General features: G+C 42.9%; 1 protein-coding gene across 1 annotated transcript in view; it reads left to right on the forward strand.

The window, feature by feature from the left end:
* Window positions 1–5,118: 5,118 nt before the first annotated feature.
* SH3BGR (SH3 domain binding glutamate rich protein) overlaps window positions 5,119–12,745 on the forward strand; it is a 30,383-nt gene continuing 22,756 nt past the window's right edge. The window contains exons 1-2 of the mRNA XM_084278508.1: window positions 5,119–5,261; window positions 12,491–12,676. Coding sequence (XP_084134634.1) covers window positions 5,217–5,261; window positions 12,491–12,676 — 231 coding nt within the window. The 5' untranslated portion in view covers window positions 5,119–5,216. The remainder of the gene's footprint in view (window positions 5,262–12,490; window positions 12,677–12,745) is intronic.

The raw sequence follows: 12,745 nt of genomic DNA on the forward strand, positions 1-12,745 counted from the left end.
TGCCCTCAGAATAGTTAGTGTGAGAATTTTCACTTCTCTGCTCTCCACTGCATCACCTACAATCATTACCTCTGCTGCAGCTGCTGCTTCTGACACTCCTGTGCTTTGGGGAATCTTTAGTATCCTGGCTTTTTTTTGTGCCGTGGTCTGACTCATTATCTTCTGCTACTGAAATACAGAAGAAACAACAATCTGGGTTCACCACTGTGTTATGGTGGAAAGGCTTAACAGTTGACCTCCGTAACCTATCAGGAATCAGAATGTTACTGAGCTTTCTGAAGAATTTGTAAAGATTTACAAGGTACTTTCATTTAAATGTAAAGAGACACCAGTTTGTTTCCTGTAATGTATACATTTGCTCCATGATTAACACAATATAAAAGAAGTGTAATTATATTTATGCTCAATACCTACAAAATTTTTACAGTACAAAATAATAATTGTTCAGGTCTCTGGAAACAAGATATTTCTGTGTTTTTATAGTATTTTTAACTGTCCATTCATGTCATCAAAATATAATTTAGTCCAATTTTCAATATTCAGATCACAAATTAAATCACAAAATTAACCTATGCATTAGAGATAGAAAGACAAAAATCTGAGCTCCCATACTAACATTAAAGGTAAAGGATATATCAGCACCTAAAGCTGCACAGCAGAGTGCCTGGTTTAGAGACTGAAATAAAGGTTTTCTTAAAACTTTTGGGATACTGCTTATTTTATTTATTTTCAAATCAGAATAATTTATAAAACCAAAAATCTTGCCAAATAAAACCTCACAGTGTAGTAAGAGTGCCTCTGCACAATTTCAGAAGAAGCATTAGGGAAAATGTCAATGTGTTTTGTAATGAAAACAAGTTTTTCATGGCCTACCTGTACTCAACACATTTGTTTGCTTTTGAAAGACAATTATCTCCATGTCTACGCACCCATATGGTTTGGAAAATGTCACCTGTAATGCAGTGTTGTTGTCAGACATTGTGGTTCTCTGATGAGATGATGATGTAATTTTATTTGATCAGGTTCTTAGTACCATTGTTCTGGAACTGTCTTTTCTGTAGTTCAATTTTAAAACAATTTTAAAACAAAATGACCCCCCTGATTGTTTGGCTTTCTAAAACCCCCATATATTTAACATAAAATATATAATGCTCACTAATATTTTATGCCCTTGTACATATCCGTTAAACCTCAATTTTTTTTCTCTACCGAGGCTACTGGAGAGTGGAAGAACAGAATACTTCATGCTCCTGGCAGCATTATTTAAACACCCTGGTTCTGGTAAAAATTGTTTCTAGGGTTATCATTCAATCCATTTCATTTTCTTCATACCACGTGAAGACCACATAGTTACATAGATGCACAATTGTAACCACCAGTAAAATAAGTTGTGTATTTGGGGGTGTGGGTGGGCTGGTGGTGTCTAAAGGGAGCATAGCAATTACGTAGAAGAAATTTGAGAGGGGTGAAAATGATATTTTAGTTTGGATTTTTAAAAGTAGCCTTCACTAAAAAGAAATTAGAAGGCATTTTTAGAACATTTTAACTCCTTTGTTGGCATTTTTGCATTGTGGTGGCATTTTATTTTAAATTGATTTCAATTACGTTTCTTAAGGGGAAGAAGGGAATCCCATAACTCCCAGAGAAAATATAAACGTGTAATTTAGGCTTGCAGAAAACGTTCAAGGCTGAATCAAAACAGTTGCATTACTCTTCATTGCCTTACATGAACAACTCCTCCTTGCGGAAGACTGAGGAATCCCCAGGATCCTAATAAATTTGAGCTGCTGTGATAACACCTAAGAGATGAGACCTCACATTTTAAAATGAGGATTAGGCAAAGGCCAACTTGGTACACAGCTCTGTACTTATGTTTAAATTTGATTTGTCACTGTCAGCACTTTCTGGCCAAATTGTCTTTAAATCAAATTATCTTAAATTAAACTTAAAACCACTGCATTGATTTGTTTTGATGAGAAGTGTGGGCTGAACCTCACCATCCAGCTGCAAGAGCAGATGTTGAGAAGTAAATAGAATGGAAAAGGAGAAGATAGAAAAACAAAATGCAGGCAAGAAACAGAAAAATTAAAGATATTACTATAGAAATTTTAAAAAAGCAGTAGCTGAAGGGTGACCGGAATGGATAAAAACTAGCAGAATGTGTATTGAAGGAAGAAAGGAACAAAAATAATTAGGGTCAAATCTATCAGTCAAAGATGAAAATGCCATTTCAAGTGCAGAAAAGCTGCAAAACTGTCATGGGGAAGAATAAATTGTAGTCTGTGTGCAACAACAGGGTAAGTAAATGTAGGTGGAGTCCTGGCGGGAGAACACTCCCTGCCTTCCCAGCCCACCGTGGTGCAGCAGTTCCTCGGCTTCACAGCTGAGCCCTGAGCCTCAGGGGAACCAAACTGGGTGCCAAGGACCCCTGCTCACGTAGCAAGGCGAGGGCATATCCAGCACCCTCGAACCTGCCTCTGGGCTCCTCCAAGGGCCCCAAAAAGCTCCTTGGTGTAGTCCATGCAAGCCACAGCTCCCCCACCCTCTTGAGTGCAGGGTTCCCCAAGGTGCTGAAGGGGTCCAACTGCCGCATTGCTCTCCGCAATCGCTTCAGAGTTCTCGGCCCCTCCGCCCCACGCCCAGGCACCCCTGACACCCTGACAGCCAAACTCAGCACCTCAACTCCCAGCCCCACACCCTGACACCCAGCCTGACACTGCTCTGCTCTGCTCTCCAAGTCCAGAGCGGGACAACAGCCCCAGGCAGGGATCCTCCATCTCTCCCCACCTTCTCCCTGCCACGGCCTCATTGCCCACCCCGGCCCCCTCTCACCCCCTCCCGAGCGTCTCCCCCGCCGCCATTACCGGCCGCCTCAGCCGTCAGGCGCGCGTCCACGTTGCCATGGGGACGGGTGGCGCCCGCGGGGCACCCTGGGAGGTGTAGTCCTTTTCCTTGCCCCCCACCCTGCAGCGATGTCTGCCTATGTGTTTCCACCCTCTTTTTCTAATTTCTGGGGTGTTAACGGGAATTTGACAACAAGGTGCGCAGGCAGCTGGTCCCTCTGCGCCATAAGGTATAGGTGGTGGAGCTTCATGGTGGCCGTGGAGGTGCCGCAGGCCCTGTGTTACATCATGTTGTGTAGTGTGGTGTGTGCTCTGAGGGTGCACAGCCCGAATCCAACAGGCTTCGGCTTTACATGAAACATTTTTATACCAAAAAAGGGGGGGGGGAGGAACCCATTGGAATGAAAGCAGCCCAAGCAGTGTTTTTCTTCAAGGCTGGGCACAATGGGAATTGTGCCTGAAACCCTCACCTACAGAGGCCTAGGCAGAGAGAGGCTTTGCCCACATCCTATTTTTTTCCCTGTGTACTTCAGTGGGTATTTCAGGTGTGAAGAACAGGCGAGAGCATTAACTGGAAAAATCTGCCCACTCCTGACCATGGACTCAATAGAATCTCAGTCTGGTTTGTGTTGTAAGGAACCTCAAAGCCTATCTAATTCCAGCCCGCAACCACCAGCCCAGGTTGCCCAGTGGCCCATCCAACCTGGCCTTGAACACTGCCAGGCATGGGGCAGCCACAGCTTCTCTGGGCGGCCTGTGCCAGGACCTCATATTTACCGCCTTGAGTATTAGTTACTAGTATCACGATAGTTGAGTGGCTTTGAAGGCAGTGACCACTACATCCTTTGTACTTCTTCAGAGCACAAGTAACCAAACAAATTAATATGGAAACAGTATGCTCCAAACAGCCAGTCATTTCCTTTGAATTTACTGGCCTATACCTGCATCCAAGAAACAAGCATGTGTAACAACTTCTGGCAATAATTTATATTTTTGCACTGAGGTGGGGGTTTTTTTGGTGTTTTTTTCAGGAAAATACTCTGAAAACAACCAAATATAACAGGTTTTTCTTTTTGCTGGACTTCCTATTGCCGCTCAAAAGAAAGAAATGACAGATGGTGAGCCACAGTAAACAACACAAACTTCCCATACTGTTATTTTTAGTTTTTCAGCAAGGTTTTTCAGGATCCCTGTTCCATACATGGAATACTGCGTTTCCAACTTTGCAGATTGGTTTGCACAGACAAAAATCTTACTGTCCTGAGCATCTTTACTATTGTGCATTAAGCCCTACCTAATCAATTTCCGGAAAGAAAGTATTATATGCCATTTTAAGTATTTTCAGGATTGGATACTGCTATATTTAATCTTAACATTTAAAATGTGTGTAAGCACTTTCTAAAACCTTGTCCAGTTTCACCTCTGACATATAGTCAGCTTTACTGAGCTCAGTGGCATGTTTCTGGCAGAAACAAATTTGGGCCTTAAAAATTGAAAGTAATCTCTTACCATTTAACATTCTTAAAATACCTCTCATGCTCAAATACCTCCTTAAGCAAACACTTGCAGGCAGCCCCTGAATTGTGACCATCTCTGGGGTAGTAGGTGACAACCAAATCACCCTCCTCTGTATTAGGAAGTGTACTGACGTGTATTTATTTCAGAGAAGTCCCTGAGCCCTGCAGTGTGGATGATGATCTGAATTCTTTAAAGCTGAGAGCGTTTGTAGCTGAGGCTGATTTCAATATGATCTCTGCTATAATTACTCCTGCATCTATGGTCCCCTTGCCCTCCCCTTCCTCCTTCCCCTTTTTATCATGTAAAATTTGCAGCTACTATTCACAAGCCTCCTTGCTGCAGTCAGGGAGACAACACAAGTCCTTTTATGCAGGAGATAGCTGTGACAGTGCCCATGGAACATTAAACGTTACCCAAAGGCTTTGTGATTGCCCCCAGCACTAAGTTACCTTCTCCCTGTCCCTTCTCCCTTATCACTTGTCCCTTCCCCCTCTCCCAAATATTTCTCCAGCCCTGTCTCATTGGTGCACTACTCTCCTTTGCCTTTTTTGGACTGCTACCCTGTCAATCTAATGCAATAAGGCCAGGGGCAGGTGCAAACCCCTCGCTAGGGCTCCTCTTACTAACCAATCCTCTACTGGCCACTCGTCCCAAAATACCTAAGAGCCAATGAAGTGGGAAAACCCGGGACCACGGGGAGGGGGAGAGGGCCAAAGCTGCTGGGGGATGTGGGGGGGCAATCCATTTAGGATCCGGCTTAGCCCAGGAGCTGCCAAGCGCTTGGATTCCTCTTGGGACTGTGGTGACTTGTGGATAGCAGGCGTGCTCTGCTGATTCATTTTCATCACTGTCAACATGGTGATCAAAGTCTTTGTAGCCACATCTTCGGGGTCTACAGCGGTAGGTGTCTTATTTAACCTACTCCTCTTTCTGCTGGGATCAGGTTGGTAAATTAGCCTAGAAGATCCCAGGACAACCTGAGTTTGTATAGGGAAAAACCACTGAATTTCTTATAGTCTGCATTGCGCATCTTATTCTTGAAAGCTGCTCAAGATGTAGAGAATTCATATTAATGCAGGCTTGCTTGCATGCGAGGTTTTACTGCAGGTGTAACATTTACATATAAATTATCTGTCACTTAAGAGATTTACTTCTGTTCAAAAAAGTATATGCAATATATCTTCACTGAAGAAGGAAAAAGCGGATATGGTATTGTCACCAAAGCTAATGTAGATAGCTTATGGTAGAAATTAATTTATTTGTTTTTAAAAGAGACTTTAGGACACTGCTTCTGCAAAAGGGGAGCTCTGTCTAAGAAAGATCCTGGAGCTAAAGTAAGCAGAAGAAAGTTATGCAGAAAGAAATTCTTCCCCACCCCCCTCCCTTTCCCTAGGTTTTTGTGGGGGTTGTGTTTTGGTTTTTCACGGGTTTTTTGGTTGGGGTTTCTTTTGGGGTGTGTCTCTCTTGAAATGCTATACTGATGATTTTTAGTGTTGAGATCTACTGCTGTAGCTGTCAGCACAGTGTATCAGCTGAAGGGAAGGGCATGTGAATAGTAGGGAGGTTGGAAGTCTGTGGGAGGTGGGAACCGGGAAGGGACTGTTTCCTTTTATATCCAGTTCCCAGATGATCTCAGATTGCAGTTTTCCTTTGGCAGTCACTCACTCCCAGTGACATGGCTAAACAAACTGGCTGGTGCTTGCACATAGCTGTAACTACATCTCTGTCTCTCTGACATAAGCTCCATGCCTTTAAGAAGCTTCCAGAGTTGAAAAGCTCCACAGAAGACTCCCTGTTCATGGGGCCATCATCTCTAGAAAATAAACCAAGGGTCATTCACTGAAATTCAAATTGAAATATGGCAGAGGAAGTTTGCAATTCTCTCATCAGCTTGTCTCACCAGCCTATCACTAAGCCCGAGGCTCCAAAGTTAGTACCCACACTTTAGTATTCTTTTTTCTTATAAGAAACCTCAGATGCAAGGGGAAAAAAATGAGGGGGGGGGGGGTCATAAACTGCAGGTTTGGTAATTTGTAATCTAGCAGTTACTGCTCAAGCAGCTTTATAAATTGTCATATGCTTTGTATTGGCAGTCTTTTCGTAGACTCATAGCATCATGGAACATTTAGGTTGGAAAGGACCTTTAAGATCATCAAGCTGAACTGTTACCCTAGCACTGTCAAGTCTAACACTAAACCTTGTCACTGTGTGCCACATCTACATGTCTTTTAAATACCTCCAGGGATGGTGACTCAACCACTTCCCTGGGCAGCCTGTTCCAGTGCTGGACAGCCCTTTTGGTGAAGAAGTATTTCCTGATATCCAATCTAAACCTCCTGTGGTGCAACTTGAGGCCATTTCCTCTTGTCCTGTTGCTTGTTACTTGGGAGAAGAGACCAACAACCACCTCACTACAACATCCTTTCAAGTAGTTGTAGAGAATAATGTGGTGTCCCCTCAGCCGCCTTTTCTCCAGATAAACAACCCCAGTTCTCCCAGCTGCTCCTCATAAGGCTTCTTCTCTAGACCCTTCCCCAGCTTCATTGCCCTTCCTTGGACATGCTTCAGTACCTCAATGACCTTCTTGTAGTTAGGGGCCCAAAACTGAACACAGTATATGAGGTGCAGCCTTACCAGTGCCAAATTCAGGGGGATAATCAGTTCCCTATTCCTGGTGACCATACCATTGTTGATACAAGCCAGAATGCTGTTGGCCTCCTTGGCCATCTGGGCACACTGCTGCCTCATATTCAGATGGCTGTTGACCAAAATCCCCAGGTTCTTTTCTGCCAGGCAGCTTTCCAGCCACTCTGCCCCCAAGCCTGTAGCATTGCGTGGGGGCTGTTGTGTCTGAAATACAGGAACCAGCACTTGGCTTTGTTGAACCTCATGCTGTTTGCCTTGGCCCATCGATCCAGTCTGTTCACATCCCTCTGTAGAGCCTTCCTACCCTTGAGCAGATCAACGCTCTCACCCAACGTGGTGTTGTCTGCAAACTCCACCACTGAGGCCACACTCAAGCCTCTTGACCACTTCCCTCAGTACCCTTGGGTGGACCCCATCTGGCCCCATAGACCTGTGTGTGTCTAAGTGGTGCAACAGGTTGCTAACCATTTCCCCTTGGATTATAGGGGCTTCATTCTGCTCCCCACCCATATCTTCCAGATCAGGGGGCTGGAATGACCAGTCTTACTGCTAGAGACTGAGGCAAAGAAGGAATTAAGTATCTCAGCCTTTTTCTTATCCTTTGTCGGTATGTTTGCCACTGCATCCCATAAAGGGTGGAGATTCTCCTTAGCCCTCCTTTTGTTGCTGATGTATTTATAGAAATATTTTCTTGTCTCTTATGGCAGTAGCCAGATCAAGTTCTAGCTGGGTTTTGGCCCTTCTAATTTCCTCCCTGCATAACCTCATGACTTCCCTCCTTTTTGGTCTCCTGTTTTGGTATCCTTTGGTTGACAGAAGAAGAGTCTTCCCTACCTACTTTGTCTCATCCATTTTCTGGGGAAGGTTGTGACTGAGACTGAAATCCCAGTGCAGACATTCAGCATGTGTGTGCAGGGCCATTGTCATCTTGTGTGACTCAGGCACGACCTGCCAGTGCTCCAGCTATAGGATTTGGGATGTAGTCCAGCAAGGCAGTTGTACCAGGGCTTTGATCAAACACTGACATTCAGAGATCACTTACGCAATTAAAACTAAGCGCATCATATATTTAGCACTAGCTGAACCCAGATCTTTCCTCTGCAGTCCACATTCCTTGTATCTCCTCCCAGCTAGCAGCTCTAAGTAACTCCTTTCCTCTTGGAATGCATTGAAGGGATGTGTATGAGCTGAACAGTGAGCAACAGGCAAGCTTTATCCAGCCATTTTGAGCTGTTCAGCATTGCCACTGTGGTGGTTCATTACTGGTAAGAAAGATAGCTAGTGCTAGTGAACTCAAATGGGGTTTTAAGCTTATTAGTGCCAATCTCCACTGTACATTAGCAGCCCACAAAAGCTGTTAGTCGATCCCAGACATATGCTGGAAGGAAGGGTATGGCATCTTTAAATGGTAAATACGCCCCTCTATATCCACCTCCTTTCTGGTGCATTGGGTCTATGTATGGCTGAAGCAACCTCAGAAGGCAGTGTGTGTTCAGATTACATAACTGCAATGCCAAGTAAACACGATGTTCAGCTGGAGTAGTTTTCCACATTTACTCATTAAAATGGATGGAAGGTATCCTTTCAATGAACCTTTAATGAGTTTTGGTTTATTTAAAATTCACTCGTGTAAGAAGCCAGCAGAAACCTCAATATATCACTAAAATTCTATTAAAAACAAATTTTCTATCAGCCTTATACAGTATTTTTCCTCAGAAGAATTAATTTAATCCCTACAGAGATTAAATTGGATGTCTAAATTGTCCTAGTGGCTCTGGTGCTCACTTCAGTGTGGCTGATCTCCATCAAATATGTGCTGTTCATTTTGAATTTCAAAATAAGAAAAAAATATATCAGGAGAGGATCATTGCTAAAGAATGAAAACCATTTCTATTCTGTGTCCTACGCGATAACACTACTAATTGCAACTGGTTATCATGTTAATAAATAGTTTTGAAAAGTGAACGCAGCAAACCTGTTAACATCCCGGTGCTCTGGATCAGATGCTCAAATGATATAATTCATTGTGGCTCTAAGGCAAATCTTCACTCTCTGTTTTTCCCCAAATGAATACAGCAGTTTTATTTTAAAATAACTTCAGCTTTGTTATCTTTCTGCTCCAAACTTAGCTGATACTGAACTATGCATTACGGCAAGCAGAAATGGAGACACTTATTTATAGCACTAAAATGTATGAAATGCTTGGCTTGAGGCAAGTGGCAAAAAAGTAGAATTATTTTATTGCTATCCATGGGGGTGTTCAGAAATGGGAAACATCCTGCAAGGTTCTAGGGTACCATGAATCACAAGAGAAAAGGCGATTCATGTCTTACACGGAGGAAGGCTTCCAAAGTCTTGCTGCTTATGGGTAGGGAACCTCTAAATTCATTTTATTCCCAGCATTTTTGGTGAGATTTTGTGAACTTGCCCACCTTTAAATGTGCACATCTCAGAAAAAACGAGCAAAATGGAGACTATTTGAATGAATGTCCTCTGAAACGCAGGGTAGGGGGCTGTCATGCGTGAATGCCAATCTAGACATACATAAACTTGTGCTCAAATTTCAAATCAATTTCAGGTCTAATCAGATGTTAGAGTGTGGTGAATAAGAATAATTGTCAGGAATAGGTTTGTCCATAGGGCGTTAGAACCAGAAGCTGGTTAGAACCAGAACTTTGCCTACCAAAATTCCTCATGCTGTAAGTTGTTGACAATGTACTGTTTCCTTCTGCCATAGGTGACTGCTCAAACTACATGCTCTGGATTGTGAGGATATAGATGATAATATTTAATTATGCTTCAGGTGAAGATAATATTATCTATAGATCTTACACTCTAGCTAGATAATATTTATCCAAACCATTTTTTTTTTCTTATTTTAAGGGACTAGCAGCTGAGGATGGTGGAACTTAAGCTTTGATGAAAGGGAAAATGACATTGATGAAATAATATCCTGCTCACTACCACTATGCCCAAGTAATCTGAATTCTTCCCATGCCAACAGACCCATGTGAGGGCACAAACAAGCTCCCGCAATCTCATCCATTCTGGGAAAACCTTTGCATGTCCTCTGTGTTCTTAAATCCTGGATGATTTCCCTCTCTGAGTGCTGTTTGCTGGAGAGATTCTTTTGGCTGTCCACCTACCTTGCGCCAGGCAGACACGAGGCTTGCATTATGGTTTCATACTCAGCATGTGTCCCAAGTCTTTCGCTCTGCCCAAACCCCAGTAATTGTAAGCCAGAAGACATGGTGCATCTTCTGCATAGCTCATTGCTGTTATCTTAATGAGAAACATCTTGCTTTTGCCTCCTTATGCAGGCATAACTGCATATAACTTTTTCCTCAGTGTTCTTTTTTTTTCTCCCCACAACCCTCTCCTAATTTTTCCTTTCCATCCTGGTGCTGTCTGAGCCTCCTGTGTATTATGAACCACAAGCTGAAGAGAAGAATTGTTTCAGGTTTAATCCTGAAAGTTACAGCGTCCACAGTAAGCAAGGGAGCACAGAATCTGTAGCTCAGTTTCCATTATCTCCTCAGAGGAGGCACTGTCTGGGGCACTAGCTATTCCAGGAGCCGTATCTACTTCAGTGCTCGTGTCCAAAGAGACAAGCTGACGCTGGAATTGCAGCTGACAGCACTTGAGTGCGCTGGCTTTCAGAACATGCGGTGAAGCTCTTAGTACTGGCTCGTGGGGATTTTATTAACCATTTATGCAAAGGCAACGGTGCCCCTTCCTCCGGTGAAGTGTCCCTCAAGCAATCCTTTCCGCCACCGGATGAAATGTGTTCTGCGGAAAACTGTGCAGCTAAACAGCTGTTAAGAGGATGACCTCTGTTTAAAAAGTGAAAATAAGAGTATTAATAAGCACCTTTGAGATCTGCCGACTGTGTGGCTTTTGAAAACTTTGGATGAGTGTTTCCATTTTGGTGACGTGCTTTATTGTAGCTCACCACAGGCCTCTGTTGTTGTCACGGGATTTTACGTTTGTCATTTTTTATAAGCAAGCACAGATGTAGAGATAGATGCTTCCTTATTTAAACAAGAAAATGAAATTTTATCCTTAATCATGAAAATTCATTCTTCTAATGTGATAGGCTATCACTCCAGCTTTTCAGGTTTATTAGATTACAGAAATGCCATAGCCCATGAATTATTTCTTGTCTCACTGTCTGTCTCAATCTGATTTACACTAACCTGGTGTCACTTTAACTTCAGTTGTTCAGATGTCTGACTTCTGGACGACATGGTTTCAAATCATATGATGGCTCATATGTAAAAACTACCTTGATAGAGCATTCTAGCTACCATCTATTCAGGACACTAACTTGCTGCATGGGGTAACATAACAGGGAGGAGGAGAGAGTTGCATCTGGAATGTGATTGCGCTGGATAGTAGTTTAGCTGTCTGAGACTGAAAAGCAGCTGGAGAGGATTTGTGCAGATTGGTCCAGAGTGCTTGTTTCAAATGCCCCAGTGCTTGGAGGACTGAAGTTTGGCCTTGCAGCTCTTAGACAAATTAGATGTATAGAAAATGAGTAAGTTCTTTAAGTGTTGCTTACTCGTAGTGTACTTTTAATAGGGAAGTATGGTGAGTATTACATCCTCCAAGTAAAAGGATATGTTGAAAGCTTGAATCCTGCATCCTAGCATCAAATGGAATAAGGGCCATGACTGAATTTTAGGTGGCACAAAGCCTGTGTGTAACAGGCTTTATTTGTATGCAATATGTTCTTCATGGTCCAACTGGAACATCATTCTGTAATATGGGAAATATTCAAGTACAAGAGTTAAACTGTACTGGATTTTCACTGAGCTTTCACTCACATTAAAATATGCCTAGTGTTAAAGAACAGGGACAGAGAGAAACACATGGCTCACAGAAAGCTAAATGTCATCTTTAATGAGTAGGAAAAGGGAGACTGCTACATGCTGAGGAGAATATGTACAGTCTCAGACCTGTGCTGACTCTGGCAGGATTAGTTTAGATATCTGCACACCACACTCACAGATCTGGGAACAGAATAGGAGGCTTCCTGCTGTGCCTCGTTTTTTAGATGGAGGTATCACTGCTTCCAGGGAGGAAAGAGAGAAAAAAAGAGAAAGAAGAGAGAAAGGGAGGGAGAGAAAGAGAGAGTAAGAGAGAGAGAGAAAGAATGCAAGGGCAAATGAAAGAAAGAGAGAGAGAGAAAGGAAAGAAAGAGAGGGGAAGAAAGGAAGGAAGAGAGGAAGGGAGGAAGGGAGAAAGAGAAAGAAAGGGAGGAATAGAAAGAGAGAAAGAAGCAGAGGGGAGGGAAGTATGTGGCAGCACTCTGGGTGCTGAGAATCTGAGTGTTGAATCTCAGCCTCAGAAAGTTCGGGGGCTACTGAAGTAATGGGTCCAACTGGACATAATTGCATTAGTTCTGCATGTAATAGCAATTGCTTTTATAAAACAATTTTCTTTTTAAAGAAGGAATTTTGTTTTTCCTCTTTTCTAACCAGATCAAAAAGAAACAGCAAGAAGTAGTGGGCTTTTTAGAGGCCAACAAGATTGACTTTCAGCAAATGGACATAGCAGGTGATGAAGACAACAGGAAATGGATGAGAGAGAATGTCCCGGGTGAAAAAAAGCCTCAAAATGGAATTCCCCTCCCTCCACAGATCTTCAACGAGGAGCGGTACTGTGGGGTAAGAAGCTGTTTGGAATTAAATACCTTGAGAGACTCTTCTTTCACAGAAAAGGACTCTTTTCCATGA

Source organism: Gallinula chloropus (genome assembly GCF_964237585.1).
Source record: "Gallinula chloropus genome assembly, chromosome: 1".
Taxonomy (NCBI): Eukaryota; Metazoa; Chordata; class Aves; order Gruiformes; family Rallidae; genus Gallinula; species Gallinula chloropus.